We start from the raw sequence: 16,754 nt of genomic DNA, 5'->3' as shown, positions 1-16,754 counted from the left end.
GAAAACATGCATAGGTGACATTTCAGATCGGAACCCTGATTCAGTCTGAAGAAGGGTCCCGACTCGAAACGTCACCTATTCATGTTCTCCAGGGTTACTGCTGGTGGTATTCCTGACCGCCATTTAGTGCGGTTCCTTGCCAACATCCTTGCAAACCTCAGTTTTGTACTCAAGACCAGCGACGGACAATCTTGCCGACTGCGATGCCTAAGAACTGGAGTCCCCCTCGGTTCGGTAATGGCCACCATGCTCTTCAATCTCTATATCAGCGATCTGCCACGCACGACCTCGCGCCAGTATGTATACGGATATGATCTGGCCCTACTGTTGGAGTTGGTCAAATGTGGAGGATGTGCTCTCGGCAGATATGGAACTTGTCGCGGGCTACCTTAAGACCTGGAGACTAAAACTGAGTGTGGCAAAAACCATCACATTAACCTTTCATCTGAATAACAAGGAAGCTCAATGCCAGCTAACCGTCACCCTCAATGGGTCAACCCTACCCTATAAACCATTTCCTACATACCTTGGGGTGCAACTAGATCGGCAGCTGACCTACAAGCAAAACCTTACTAAAGTCTCCGTACTAAAGTCTCGGCACGGAACACATTCCTGCGTTGCTTGGCTGGATCGTCATGGGGCGCCAGGACATCTACTCTCTGAACCAGTGCTCTTGCACTCGTGTACAGCGCTGCTGAGTACGCCGCCCCAGCATGGTGCCGCGGCGCTCATATTGGCAAGCTAGACGCCATCCTCATCGACACCATGTGGATCATCACCGGCTGCCTACGTCCTACTCCGACGGATCTTCTGCCGGTGCTTGCGGGTATCGCACCTGCCAAGCTTGGAAAAGAGTACTTCACCCACAGACTGGTGTGCTAGGCCCCATCGGACGCCAAACACCATTTGCACCACCTCGCCCAGGACTCACAGCAACTGGGACCTCAACGCCTGTCATCTTGTCGCTCCTTCTCCCGTCACGCAGCGACCCTCTGTGGCTCCGGTTTCAACACACTAGGAGCTTGGAGAACCAGCTGGGAACAGACTTCGCGACCTCCTCAATTCACTGTTCCACCGAACAGCACAGCCCCACCCGGCTCGGACCTGCCCTGCAAAGAGTGGGTCGCCCTGAACCGGCTCCGCACATGCATCGCTGGGGGCTTCATTTATCAGCAGCCTGCGTGTGTGGAGCAGACCAGCAAACAACGCAGAACGTCATTTTTGACTGCGCTGTCCTCCGCCCCCCTGGTGGAGGGGTAGACCTCACGGCCCTCGACAACAGCACATTGTTCTGGCTACAGCGCCTGGGGGGCGTCACATAACCTCTGCTGCCTCAAACGCAAGAAGGGATGCTGCCTGAATCGCTGTGTTACTCCAGCATTTTGTGTCTTTCCTTGGTTAAACCAGCATCTGCTGTTCCTTGTTTTACATACAGCACAACTTGTCTGACCATGATAATGTACAGCACACACAGAATTAATAATTAACTGAATCTACACATTGTTCTTAAAATGGAAATGATTTTTTCAAATTTAAACAATTAAATCTTATCCCAATGAGGCTCTTATCCCAATGAGGCAAATTGATTAATAAGCCACCCAACAACCTCAATAAGCCATCTTACCACACACGATCCCAATTCACATTGAAATGAACTTGCTACGTGCATTATTTAATAAAATATGCATGCCTAAATATGCTTATTAATTGCTTATTTATAAGTTTCATCTAAATTTATCTGATATCTATGATGGGATATAGGGAACAGTGAACCAGATATTCTCTGAAAAGATATTCAATCATGAAGTAGCAAGGAAATGTCAGAAAAAATGTTTACTTGCTCAAAGGTGTTCATCAAACATGTAAATGTCCTATTGATGTTCCTACCTTATCTTTGGCCTGTGTTTTCATCTCGTAGGACAGCTGGAGCAAGCAGATAACTGCATTCTTTGTGACACCTTTACCCATGAAAGACACTGCATTTCCTCCCCATTCCACATAAAAGGATGAAATTACCTGATAGATTGACAAAGTCAAAAAGTTCACATGAAATGAAACATCTCAGCAATGCAGCAGTGAAAATATTTACCTTGAGTCTACCGGGTCAGTCGAAGTTCTGACTTAGTCAATATTGACATGAAATGGGCTGACCACCATTGAAAAAAGGGACTGATGCCTAAATTATCAGCACAGCAGTATTTTCTTTGTTTAACATTATTATTATTTTTAATATACCATGCATCAATTTATTGTTGTGCATTTTAAAAGTTTTATTTCTAGTTTTGCAAATGTAAATGTTTTATTGCAGTTGTTTCTATCTTCTTAATAACATTTTAACCAATCTTCTTGCTGCAGCTTACTTCTCATTAATATCACCATTTTTCCTTTGATGATAGATCAGCGGATGAAGGAAACAGTAATTTAATTAGTTAATGAAAAGTGAAGTGAATTTTTCTCAGTTGTATAATGATATTTTAATAAGGATACTGTGTTTAAAACTGCATCTTCTAGCCAGATAAGTAAGTGATTCGTGCCCTCATAGTACAGATGGCGGTGGCAGCAGACACAGGAAGACAAGAGTGATGGTGGGTGGGCTGGGAGGCACACAGTGTTCCACGGTCCTGGGCACTGAGCTTGAACAGTGGCGACGTGAGGTGAAGGACAACAAGAAGGACAACGGTTTGAGGTGCCAGTGGAGTGGGCCGTTAGATGTTGTGCTACAGACTGGAGCTCAGGTGAATCAGGCGCCACTGCAAGAGGTCGAGCACACAGATCAGACGCGGCTTGCAGTGGCATGGGGGCGGCAGAGGACCCTGTGACACAGCCACCGTCAGAATAACAGGCCTTTATGGCCAAGTTAAGACTACATTTTTAACAACTATGGATGAATCATATGAAACAGCATCGGAAAAGTGGCGAATCCTGTGTACTGTGTAATCTATTATATCTACGCATTTGTACTTGAGTGTATGTTGTGTCTATGTATGGTAAAAAAAATAATCTGAACTGTATGTAAAACAGGAATGTCACTGTACTCAAGTACAAGTGAGAATAAAATACCATGAACATACTGGTAGAAAACATATGGTCTACCAGACACGGGTGATCATTGTCTCCTGTATGGTTTGGAGGTGTGCGATACTTACAGCAGGCACCTTAAAGCACTGGAGAGATGCCACTATATTAGCCTTCACAGAATCCTCCAAATTCACCAAAAATATAACAGAAACAATTATCAGTGTCCTCTCTGCAGCCAACAACTCCATGGTGGCCAAGTTTCACTCTATTGGCTACTATGCTAACATACCTTTTATCAAACTCCTAAAATAGACTCACAATTCCAAGTTGTCATGGAAGAGATACTCAGAATGTCAGAAGAAATGACTGAGTAATGTGCATGAGGACTCCTGCAAGTGCTGTCCTCTGGCATCACCTTTGAATTTACTGGTGTTTGTGAGATTATGACCGATGTCTCTGTAATTTCCTCCCCTCAACAATTAGGGAGGTATCTCATCTAAGAAAGCATACCAAGTCTTTCCATATTTTCGTTTGTGTTTCTTATCTGCACTTTTTATAATCAACCAGGTTGTAACGAATTAATAACCTGACATCAGCACTTTTGTTTTCTGCTTCTTTTCCAGTCTACTTTTTAGTTATTCATGATACATTGGCTTCAATTTAATCATGAGTTCGGAACGTACTTAGGCTCCAGCAGAAACACTTGCCTATTAAAGGTCTTGTATCACTGTTTTTACAGTACAGCCTGCCAAGCTACAATTGTAATTTACTAAGGGCACATATTTTCTCATTACTTTGATATTTGATTTTATTTGATTAGTATTTTTAATCTGAAATGTCTATATCCTTTTGCAAAGCTATTCTAAACAAGACATTCTTGCCATAGAGGGAGTACAGAGAAGGTTCACCAGACTGATTCCTGGGATGTCAGGACTTTCATATGAAGAAAGACTGGATAGACTCGGCTTGTACTCGCTAGAATTTAGAAGATTGAGGGGGGATCTTATAGAAACGTACAAAATTCTTAACGGGTTGGACAGGCTAGATGCAGGAAGATTATTCCCGATGTTGGGGAAGTCCAGAACAAGGGGTCACAGTTTAAGGATAAGGGGGAAGTGTTTTAGGACTGAGATGAGAAAATCATTTTTTACACAGAGTGTGGAATTCTCTGCCACAGAAGGTAGTTGAGGCCAGTTCATTGGCTATATTTAAGAGGGAGTTAGATGTAGCCCTTGTGGCTAAAGAGATCAGGGGGTATGGAGAGAAGGCAGGTATGGGATACTGAGCTGGATGATCAGCCATGATCATATTGAATGGCGGTGCTAGCTCGAAGGGCCGAATGGCCTACTCCTGCACCTATTTTCTATGTTTCTATAAACATTGAAACAAAGAAAGGAAGAACACTAAAAAGTATTCAACTCACTTCAGAAACCTGACCTTTGTCAACATGATGTTATTGTTTTATCTGGACATTTCAATTATCGCACTATCAATACTCCATGCCTTTTGCTCATCATTGAAATTTCTAACAAACAGACAGCAAAGAGTCAAGGTGGGTGAAAAACTCTCCAGCCCTTTGACTCTCAACATAGGAGCCCCCCAAGGGTGCGTTCTGTCACCCCAGCTCTTCTCACTTTACACCAACAACCTCACATCCCAATGCAGCTCAGTTAAAAATTTTAAATATGCAGACGACACAACAATAATTGGCCTTATCTCAGACAACAAAGAATCACAATACCATCTAACAGTCGATAGCGCAGTCAAATGGTGCGCAGACAACAACCTCCAGCTTAATACTTCAAAAACCTTAGAAATCATCATAGATTTCAGACGCAATCAAAACCACAAACCTCCAGTCCATGTCAACTCTCACCCCATAACCTCCACAAACTCATTTAAGTTTCTAGGCACCTATATCTCCAATAATCTAAAATGGCACATCAATGCAGACCACGTCATCAAGAAAGGTCAACAACGCCTATATTTCCTCAGACAGCTCAAAAAGTTCAGAGTCGATAAACACCTCCTGGTCCGTTTCTATCAATCAATCATTGAAAGCATCATCACCTCCTCAATCACAGTCTGGTACGGTAACACCGATAGTCACTCACTACACAGAATACAACGCATTGTCTCCAAGGCCTCCAGGATCATCAACTCCCCCCTCCCCTCAATCCATTCCAGTTATCTCCAACGTACCTCAAAACGGGCAGAAAAGATCATCTCGGACCACTCCCATCCAGCAAATCACCTTTTTCAGTCTCTCCCTTCGGGGAGGCGCCTCAGGTCACTTACTACTAAAACCACCCGCTTTAAAAACAGTTTCTTCCCCTCAGCAATAAGAACTCTCAATTCCGTCCAATAATCAGACAATAATATGACTTTTGATGTATACAGTGTCTTGTCTATGGTCTTTGTTTGTTCTTTTGCACTATGTATTGTTGGTGAGATTTGTGATTTGTGATGTGGTATGGATGCACTTTATAACGGTGATCTGTGTTATTAGTGGTATGTAACAAAAGCAGTGTACCATCATGTACCGAACCCAAATACCATCAACCCTGGTTGCGTGGCAATTAAAGATTCTATTCTATTCTATTCTTCCCAGAAAATGTAATCAATATCCTTCCTGCTGGTTTACAGCTACAGAATAGTTTAGTATCAACAGATAGAATAGAATAGAATAGAATCTTTAATTGCCACGCAACCAGGGTTGGTGGTATTTGGGTTCGGTACATGATGGTACACTGCTTTTGTTACATACCACTAATAACACAGATCACCGTAATAAAGTGCATCCATACCACATCACAAATCACAAATCTCACCAACAATACATAGTGCAAAGGAACAAACAAAGACCATAGACAAGACACTGTATACATCAAAAGTCATATTATCGTCTGATTATTGGACGGAATTGAGAGTTCTTATTGCTGAGGGGAAGAAACTGTTTTTAAAGCGGGTGGTTTTAGTAGCAAGTGACCTGAGGCGCCTCCCCGAAGGGAGAGACTGAAAAAGGTGATTTGCTGGATGGGAGTGGTCCGAGATGATCTTTTTTGCCCGTTGTGAGGTACGTTGGAGATAACTGGAATGGATTGAGGGGAGGGGGGAGTTGATGATCCTGGAGGCCTTGGAGACAATGCGTTGTATTCTGTGTAGTGAGTGACTATCGGTGTTACCGTACCAGACTGTGATTGAGGAGGTGTTGATGCTTTCAATGATTGATTGATAGAAACGGGCCAGGAGGTGTTTATCGACTCTGAACCTTTTGAGCTGTCTGAGGAAATATAGGCGTTGTTGACCTTTCTTGATGACGTGGTCTGCATTGATGTGCCATTTTAGATTATTGGAGATATAGGTGCCTAGAAAATTAAATGAGTTTGTGGAGGTTATGGGGTGAGAGTTGACATGGACCGGGGGTTTGTGGTTTTGATTGCGTCTGAAATCTATGATGATTTCTAAGGTTTTTGAAGTATTAAGCTGGAGGTTGTTGTCTGCGCACCATTTGACTGCGCTGTCGACTGTTAGATGGTATTGTGATTCTTTGTTGTCTGAGATAAGGCCAATTATTGTTGTGTGGTCTGCATATTTAAAATTTTTAACTGAGCTGCATTGGGATGTGAGGTTGTTGGTGTAAAGTGAGAAGAGCTGGGGTGACAGAACGCACCCTTGGGGGGCTCCTATGTTGAGAGTCAAAGGGCTGGAGAGTTTTTCACCCACCTTGAATCTTTGCTGTCTGTTTGTTAGAAAGTGTAGAATCCAATGGCACATGGCTGGGTGGATGCTCATGTCCAACATTTTATTGTAGAGTTTAATCGGGTGTATAGTATTAAAGGCCGAGCTAAAATCTATAAACAGGATGCGTGCATAGGTGTTCGGTGATTCCAGATGATGAAGGGAATAGTGAAGAGCTAAGTTGATAGCATCCTCAACAGACCGGTTGGCCCTATATGCAAATTGGAAAGGGTCCATGATGGGGGCAGTGTGGGTTTTCAGATGGGTGAGGACTATGTGCTCAAAGGCCTTCATGGCGACTGATGTTAATGCCACAGGTCTATAATCGTTCAGGCAGCTCACCTTGGAGGACTTGGGCACAGGGATGATAATGGATGATTTAAAACACTGCGGGACTCTGCATTGGCTGAGGGAGGTGTTAAAGATGGAGGTGAACACAGGGGCCAGCTGAGCTGCACAGTGGTTGAGAGCAGCGGGGCTGAGGTTGTCAGGCCCTGCCGCTTTTCTTTTATTAAGATTTTTGAAGGCCGCCCTAACCACCTCCTCAGAGATGGTGAATGGTGCTGAGTTAGGTGGGGGGGAGGCATGGATGGCGGGGTGGCATTGTCAAAGCGTGCGTAAAAAGTGTTCAGTTTTTCCGGTAAATCCGGATCCTCGTCTGGGATGGGAACAGGACGTTTTTTGTAGTCCGTCATCTTCTGTAGATGTTTCCAGACTTCTCTTGAATTGTGGGTTTTGAGTTGTTGTTCCAATTTGTGTGAATAAGCTAATTTTGCTTTCCGAATTGCAGACCTGAATTCATATTTTGCTGATTTATACTGAACCTTGTTACCGTTGGTGTAGGCTGCATTTTTCTTTTTGCGAAGAAGTTGTATGTGCTTGTTGAACCAGGGTTTACCATTGCTGGGTATTGTGACAGTTTTGTAGGGGACGCACAGTTCTTCACAGAAGCGGACGTATGATGTCACCACGTCAGTGTACACGTCGATGTTGTTGCCGGATACGTCGAGGAAGAGGTCCCAGTCAGTACATTCAAAACATCCCCTTAACGTTTCGATGACATCCTCTGACCAGGACTTAACGGTTATTGTTTTGGGCTTGATGGATTTTAGTTTTTGTTTGTATGCGGGGATGAGCAGCAGCATTACATGATCGGATCTACCCAGTGGAGCACGAGGAAAGGCACGGTAAGCGCCAGTGATGTTAGTGTAACAATGATCCAATGTATTGTTTTCTCTGCTCGGGCATGTAACTTGCTGAGTGTAGTTAGGAAGTTCTTTTGTTAGACAGCTGTGGTTGAAATCGCCCAAGGCTATAATGATGGAGTCCGGATGCGAGCTTTCCATGGAGGAAATGTGATGTGATAAAATATCCATAGCCGTGTTAGCATTAGCATTGGGTGGAACGTAGACGCCAATTAACACAACAGATGAAAATTCTCTTGGTAAGTAGAATGGTCTGATGATCAGACAGAGGAATTCAATCTCAGGGGAGCAGTGTTGTGATTGTACTGTGATGTTATTGCACCAGCGTTGATTGACAAGGAAGCAGATACCCCCTCCCTTGGACTTGAGTGACAGCGCTGCCGACCTATCGGCTCTGTAGATGGTAAAGCCGGGTGGGGTTACTGCTGAGTCGGGAACAGATTGATCCAGCCAGGTTTCCGTGAAGCAGATTGCAGAAGATTCGTTGTACTCTCTCCTTGAGTGGATCAAAAGCTGGAGTTCGTCCATCTTATTCCGGAGTGAACGGATGTTGGAGAGAAGTAGTGCCGGTAGTGGAGGCCGGTAGGGCCGCTTCCTGAACCGAGCCAGGACTCCTGCTCGCCGTCGGACAAGCCGTCGATCAGGCCTAGGAGAGGTCCCGGGGTATGGCCCAGGTGTGGTGTTCCTGGCATGTAATTCCACCGGAAGGGTTTGTATAAGGGTCGAAGATCCAAAAACTCCGTTCGATCTTGCCCTTATAGTGAGCAACTCAATTCGGTTGTAATTGAGTATGCAGCAGGAGGAGTTTTTAACATAGAAGGACAAAAGGGCGTAACATATAAGCAGGGACTGTACCGGCGCGCGCCTCAAGGCCGCCATCTTTCCAGTAGCTTTATATATAGATATATAGTTTTGAGATTTCTGTTGGTTCATTATTCTAATGAGATATTTCTGACCTTGGTCATTACAGTACATTCCTTCCTTCTAGCAATGTAGAACATCTAGCATTCTAGAATATTCTCTCCTTCCTCAATCAACTTTCCTCCCATCTTTTGGGGTGCCACAGAGAAGCACAACTGCCAACCCATTGAATCAGCGCCAATGATCGAGCGCCCTCTCACTACCAGGTGAAACATACTATCCACAAAACACTTGACGTGACAGGTGGACTGCAGTGATATCAATTATTAATCAAATCTAAAGATTGAGCTTCAGCAAATATCGACAGGTCCTCCATTGGTGGATGAACAAATCATTGGAGCCTTCTGGAGTTACCGCTTGTGCAGAACATATGGTTAAAGCTTTCAGGATCAATGAACCATGGGTGAAATTAAATTTCCATTTTAAATATTACAAGTTTGCAACTTTATATTTTTATTATAAACTACTTCCTTAAAACCTGTTTCAATAATGACATTTTGTAATTACAAAATCTGTCCAGACATTTGTGATGCTGCAATTGTTTCATTGTATTCCAAAAATGTTTCTGCAGCTTGGAAGAATGAACAGAATAAACCGTGATTTTTATGGCTATCAACCAAATAATTTGTCGAGTTTCTAGTTCTCTTCAGTCTCTTCAACTGGATGAAAATAAAACTAACATGGCAAGGCAGCAAAACACTACTGACTTGAAACATCACTTTTTGTAAATCATTTCCGCAGCTTCTGTGAGCACCTGTTTTATTACAAAACTAAATCACTTTAAAAGTGTAATTATTTTGCAGGTTATTCCGGGCATTTGAATACATACCTCTAGAAGGCCATTCAGATATTTAGTACAAAGTGAAGAGGATTCCACAGTGTCTGAGTGCAAACTCCATCCAGGAAGAGCAGTGATGTGGACCATTCCCTGCAGTGCCCGCTCTAATGAAGGAAGCCCGTAGAAATGTGGGGCATTTGTAATCCGCAAGCATTGTAAGAGTTTGCCTGCCAACTGGGTTCTGAAAGGACCAGCTAAGTACAGGCACTTTCTGTACAAAAGCAGAGAGGAAGAATTTAGTGAAATGTTATTAAAAAGAGCAAAATCACTATTTTCAGCATTCAAACAGATGATGTCCAAATTAGTTTTTGTATGATGACAAGCATAATTTCTGTTGGTTGTGAGCAAGTGTCGTTTAGCTTCCTTGACAGAGTAAGTGACAAAGTCAGGGATTCATGTTTCTTTGCAAAACACATTATACCACAATTTGCACTAATTTATTATTGAAAACTTTCCTTGGGCGCATATGTCTAAACACACGTTGTTGCTTCCGCTTTACAGGTGTGCCTTGCATATTAAATGTGGAGAGTCAAGGAACTGGAGTCACTATTCAGAAATAAGGTTCACCCACCTAAGGCAGAGGTGAGCAGAATTTTTTTTTACTCAAAGGGTTGTGAATTTTTTAAATAGTCGTCCTCAACAGCCAGTGGAAGCAGAGTCGTTGAATATTTTTCAAGCTGTGGCACAGATTATTGATAAGAAAAGAAACTAAAGGTAACCTGCAGTGGAGTTGTGGTTACAAGACATCAGCTATCAATGGTGGAGTAGGTTCAATTAATATAATGGCCTACTCTTCCTCCTTATTTCATTTCACTTTCATTTCACTGCACATCTCGTATGTGTATGTGACAAATAAACTTGACTTGACTTGAATTTGTATATCAGCTGTTGATTTAAAAAAAAGCTGCTTTGCATGAACAGAAATTTGCATAAACAATGTGTGTATTATATAAGACTGGCTAACTCAGTGGGTCAGGCAGCATCTCTGGAGAGAAGGAATGGGTGAAGTTTCTGGTCAAGACCCTTCTTCAGACCCGAAACGTCACCCATTCCTTCTCTCCAGAGATGCTGCCTGACCTGCTGAGTTACTCCAGCATTTTGTGCCTATCTTCGATTTAAATGAGCATCTGCAGTTCTTTCCTACACATAAGACTGGCTCATGGATACAGGGAACTGCAGATGCTGGTTTACAACAGAAAAAATACTGGAGTAAATTAGCCAGTCAAGTAGCATCTCTGGAGGGCATTTCAGGTCAGGACCTTCTTCAGACTAATTCTGATGGAGGAGTGAAAGCTGGAAGAGAGTTAGGTATGGAACAAAACATGGCAAGTGATCAATGGAGACAGGTGAGGCGGTTTGATTGGCAAATGGGTTCTACTGCAGTTGTACAGGGTCTTGGTGAAACCACACCTGGAGTATTGCGTACAGTTTTGGTCTCCTAATCTGAGGAAAGACATTCTTGCCATAGAGGGAGTACAGGGAAGGTTCACCAGACTGATTCCTGGGATGTCAGGACTTTCATATCAAGAAAGACTGGATAGACTCGGCTTGTACTCGCTAGAATTTAGAAGATTGAGGGGGGATCTTATAGAAACTTACAAAATTATTTTGGACAGGCTAGATGCAGGAAGATTGTTCCCGATGTTGGGGAAGTCCAGAACAAGGGGTCACAGTTTAAGGATAAGGGGGAAATCTTTTAGGACCGAGATGAGAAAAACATTTTTCACACAGAGAGTGGTGAATCTCTGGAACTGTCTGCCACAGAAGGTAGTTGAGGCCAGTTCATTGGCTATATTTATGAGGGAGTTAGATGTGGCCCTTGTGGCTAAAGGGATCAGGGGGTATGGAGAGAATACAGGATACCGAGTTGGATGATCAGCCATGATCATATTGAATGGCGGTGCAGGCTCGAAGGGCCGAATGGCCTACTCCTGCACCTATTTTCTATGTTTCTATGTCATTTGTACCAAAAAATTGAACAATTAAATTCTTACTTGCAGCAGTATGTCAGATCCTTAAACACAGTACAGGTGCACAACCTTTTATCCGAAAGCCTTGGGACCAGACACTTTTCGTAATTCAGAATTTGTCGGTCTTCGGAATGGAATTTTTTTAGCGTAGATTTTAATGGCTGGCTCAGTGGTAGAGTGCTCGGCTCATATCCGCAAGGTCGCGAGTTTGCGCCTTGATCCCGGCAGTAAACTCGGTCGCGAGTTTGATGCCTTCAATGTAGTTTTTTCTTGCAGAATATATGTTTGTATGAAATGCAGTGTAGGAGAGGCGTACTGACTGTGTGGGCAGAACTTTGGAAGTGATTGCCCACCAGTCTAAAAAGCCGCTGTGTCTCCCTGTCCCTGGGGCGATCAAACAGCACAATACCCCCCTCCCCCTCCAACTCCAGAGGAATCCGCTCCCCGATGGGCCGCTACGGCGACAAGTGGCAGTTTGCCCACAGCCCGAGCTGCGCCCCCTCATCCGCCACCCCAAGAACAAGACGTACCTTGCACACCATCAGCTTCTGCCCCTACGTGTTCCTCTGGAGTTGGAGCGGGGCTGGGCTGGAGTTGCTGCTGGCTGTGGGTCTCTGGGATCTCCCTGCTTGCAGTGGGCCTGGGGGTCGGTGTCCCGTTGGTCCTGACGTCTCCGGCCACCCCCCTGGACTGGAGCTGAGACTGGGAACTGTACCGCCCTTGCCCCCTCCCTCTGCAACTGCAAACAACCCCACTCTCCTGCAAGGGCGGTACAGTTCCCGGAGGATGGCAGGTGGCCGGAGACGTCAGGACCAACAGGAACCCGCTCCCCGATGGGCCCCTACGACGCCCCGAGCTGCGCCCCGTCATCCGCAACCCAGGTTCCTCTGTAGTTGGAACGGGGCTGGGCTGGGCTGCTGTTGGCTGTGGGTCTCTGGGATCTCCGTGCTTGCAGTGGGCCTGGGGGTCGGTGTCCCGATGAGGGGGCGCAGCTCGGGGAACGGCTTCTGGTGGTCCTGACGTCTCCGACCAGTTTGCAGTTTTCCTCGAGTTGGAACGGGGCTGGGCTGCTGCTGGCTGTGGGTCTCTGGGATCTCTGTGCTTGCAGTGGGCCTGGGGGTCGGTGTCCCGTTGGTCCTGACGTCTCCGGTGACCGGCACGGTCCTGCTGCAATCGCCGACGTGAAGACAGTGCAAAGCCCCTGCGCCGGTGCAATGGGCGGGGAGCTGGAGAGGGGAGGGAAGGGGTCACACACATGGCCGGGAAGCAGAGGGGTGTAGGTGGGGTGAAACTGAAGGGAGTGACAATCTGCTGCTGCCTGCCCCGCTGAGTTAAAAAGTTCCCACGCAAGACTCACGAAACACTGTGTATCGTGAGTCTACCGTGGGAACTTTTTAACTCAGCGGGCAGGCAGCAGCATATTGTCAATTATTAACCCTCCCGCGCAATATACCCTCACCTTCTCTTTTATGAATGGGGATTTAGTTCCCCTTTCTTCGAGGACCGACCGGAGGTTCCGCTGTCACCTCTGCGGGCCGCCCTCGGTGAACGTTTTCAAGGACCTTTCTTCAAGGACCGAAAAAATGGCCGCTATTCGGAGGTTTTCGTTATTTGGATCTTCGGATAAAAGGTTGTGCACCTGTACTCATAAATAAACAGTTATCATGTTACTCATCAGGCTTTGGACCCAACACAAAATTAAAGGGCAGAACATAGCTGGCTGTTAAGATGGATCTGCTGGCTTTTATTCTGAAGATCCAGGCCTGCCTAAATGGCACTCCTGAACCTAGTTTTAAAATAGTGGATCAAATTGCTGGAGAACAACCTCAACTGCCATTACCTGTCTGTAGTAAAAGTGAGGGATTGCAATATTGCATTGAAGAATCCTGTCAGTTCCTTTTGCAGCTTCTGTCTTACAAGACTTTGAACTTCATCCATTTCACCTTGAGCTGATGATTCTGTCTGCAGTAAATTCAGCAGCGAACTGCTTTCCTGTCACATCAATGCAAGAGCAACTAGAGTGATTCAAACATAAAATGTCTTTAACCCACCCACCTGGCAATATGAACTATGATCATTGCTGAATGCCTGCACTGTTCATTCACACCAGCAGCTCTGTCATAATATTGATCATTTAAGTGCAGAGCCTGGTATGAGAATCACAAATTATTCAAAGAAGAGAAAGTTTTCGATATTTACAGCTCTAATCGAGGCATTTATCGTCTGTGACGGAAAAAGCAGAAAAGGTACATTTTCCTTATCATTTTATTTTAAAACAGAATATTATTCATTATTCAATACATATACTTCAGAGAATACTTGAAGGATAATTTCAGAAACCTACCCATCTGAAATGTATGATTTAGGTTTTCTAGAATTATGGATTGTGGGATCTTGTACATTACAAGGGGTGACATTCCCAAGATTGGTGTTTCTGATTAGACAGGGGGCTGCAAAAGCTACGTCTCTATGAAGGTGGACACAAAAAGGTGGAGTAACTCAGCAGGTCAGGCAGCATCTCTGGATAAAATAAATAGGTGACGCTTCTGGTCGAGACCCTTCTTCAAATGGAGAGTCAGGGGAAAGGGGAACCAGAGATATAGATGGTACCTAGGACAAATTAATGGAAGATGTGCAAAAGCAAGGATAATCAAGGAAATGTGCAGCTTAATACTGACAGTGAACTCAACAGGACGACAGCAAAACTAGCACGAAGATGAGGGTGGGGGAGAGACGAAGAGAGACAGGAAATGCAAGGGTTACTTGAAGTTAAGAGAAATCAAAATTCATACTGCTGGGTTGTAAACTGCCCATGCGAAACATGAGGTGCTGTTCCTCCAATTTATGTTTGCCCTCACTCTGACAATGGAGGAGGCCCAGGACAGAGAGGTCAGTGTGGGGATGGGAAGGGCATTTAAAGTGTTTGGCAACTGGGAGATCACGAAGGCTGAGGCGGATTGAGAGAAGGTATTCAGCAAAACGACCTGAAACACCAGGTACGGTAGATGTGGTTGGAGAAGTGCACGTGAACCTCTGCCTCAACTAAAGGACTGTTGCGGTCCCTGAACAGTTGAGGGAAGAGGTATAGTGACGTGTTGCATCTCCTGCAGTTGCAGGGAAGGTACCTGGGGAGGGATGAGTTAACCAGGGCGTTTCGAAGAGAATGGTCTCTGCGGAAAGCAGAAATGGGTGGTGATGGGAAGACATGCCTTGTGGTGGGATCCCGTTGGAGGTGGTGAAAATGTCAGCCGGCTGCACAGCAATTTAACCCCTGTGGCTTTCATCCTGGATAGATGTATTCAAATGGCATCAATCACCCTTAGTAGATAGGGAAGCTTGTTTTTCAGCAGTGTATTCTATAGTCCGTTTGTTAAGTGTCAGTGTCTTTTGTCTCTCGTCTTGTTCAGTTGTCTGTCCGATAGTTACAGTTCCATTGTTTCTTTGTTTAGTTAGTTATGATATGTTCAGTTTTCATTTAAGGTCTGCAGATATTTTAATACTTTGCTCTGATGCCATATAACCATTGTGCTTCAATAAAAGCTACTGGACTACAGGACTCGGCAATTAATTGAGATTCAGTGATCCTACTGTTGACGAGTTATTGCTAAGTAATACTTCTTTCTCCAAATGCATTTGGAGAAGAAGTATTATTTGGAAATAACTCTAGTCAACAGTAGGATCACTGAATTCTCAATTATTTGACAACAGTCTTGGGAAACCTAGCTCGTGTAGATGTTGCTCCCCAGAAATCCAGAGATATGGTTGAGTGTGGTTGGAAGACTGGTGAGGATTGGTCCTTTGAATCCTTTTACATCTCTTGTACTTTTGTAGAGTACATCTGTACTTTTAAAGGGGATCCCAAATCTAGGGCCTGATGCTCCTGCTAATAAATTCCAACAAGATAACAGCAAAAGCAATCATAAAGTAATTTACAAAGGCAACAAAAATCGGCTTTATGGAAGGAAGCAGTCGGCGATGGTGGAACGTTATTTATCGGACTGGAGGTCTGTGACTAGCGATGTGCCTCGGGGTTCAGTGTTGGGTCCATTACTGTTTGTCAACTATATCAATGATTCGAATGAGAACGTACAGGGCATGAATAGTGCGTTTACAAATATCACTAAATTCGGCGGTATTGTAGATAATGAAGATGGTTGTTAAACATTGCAGCAGAATCTTGATTGATTGGGCATGTGGGCTGAGGAATGGTTGATGAAGATTAATACAGAGGAGTGCAAGATGTCGCATTTTGGGAAGTATCAGCACCTACACAGTGAATGGCAGAGCTCTGGGGAGTGCTGTAGAGCAGAGCGGCCTAGAAGTGCAAGTAATAATAATAATAATAATAATAATATCTTTTATTGTCATTGCACATAAGTGCAACGAGATTTGGGTTTGCAGCTTCCATCCGACATCATAACTTAAGTAACTACTAAAATTTAGGTTTAGATACCCCGAGAACATGGTTTGTACAAAGAACATTACAACAGTAAAATAGTCAAAACAGACTAAAGTGCAGATGTGTCTGTGCGACGTGACCATCTGAGGGAGACAGTCCAGGGGGGGGGGGGTGGGGGGCACTCAGCAGGGCCAGTTCAGAGCAGCTATAGCTCTGGGAAAGAAGCTGTTCCCAAGTCTGGAGGTTTGGGCGTAGAAGGCCTTGTAACGTCTGCTGTAAGGAAGTAGTTCGAACAGTCCATTACAAGGGTGTGAGGAGTCTTTGTGAATGCTGACGGCGTTCCTGAGGCACCGTGTGCGGTAGATGTTCATTGTGGATTGACAATATTACGTGGTCAAGAAGGCTTTTGGCACATTGACCTTCAGAGGTTGGGAGGTTATGTCACAGTTATACAAGATATTGGTGATGCCACATTTAGAGGATTGTATTCAGTTTTGGTCACCATTATAGGAAATATGTTGAGTTGGAAAGGGTGCAAAGGGTGATTTATGAGGTCGTTGCCAGGACTAGAAGGCCTGAGCTACAGGGAGAAGTTGAGCAGGCTAGGACTTTATTCTTTAGAGTGCAGGAGGATGGGTGATCTTATATGTGTGTAAGTTCAT

General features: G+C 44.5%; 1 protein-coding gene across 1 annotated transcript in view; it reads right to left on the bottom strand.

Annotated features, from left to right (window-relative positions):
* Nucleotides 1-16,754, bottom strand: part of rttn (rotatin) — a 235,429-nt gene that overhangs the window by 96,525 nt on the left and 122,150 nt on the right. Inside the window, exons 27-29 of the mRNA XM_033018928.1 lie at nt 13,534-13,685; nt 9,715-9,934; nt 1,888-2,016 (exon numbers count right to left, since the gene is read on the bottom strand). Coding sequence (XP_032874819.1) covers nt 1,888-2,016; nt 9,715-9,934; nt 13,534-13,685 — 501 coding nt within the window. The remainder of the gene's footprint in view (nt 1-1,887; nt 2,017-9,714; nt 9,935-13,533; nt 13,686-16,754) is intronic.

Source organism: Amblyraja radiata, chromosome 4 (genome assembly GCF_010909765.2).
Source record: "Amblyraja radiata isolate CabotCenter1 chromosome 4, sAmbRad1.1.pri, whole genome shotgun sequence".
NCBI lineage: Eukaryota > Metazoa > Chordata > Chondrichthyes > Rajiformes > Rajidae > Amblyraja > Amblyraja radiata.
This window is presented reverse-complemented; position numbering and strand designations above follow the sequence as displayed.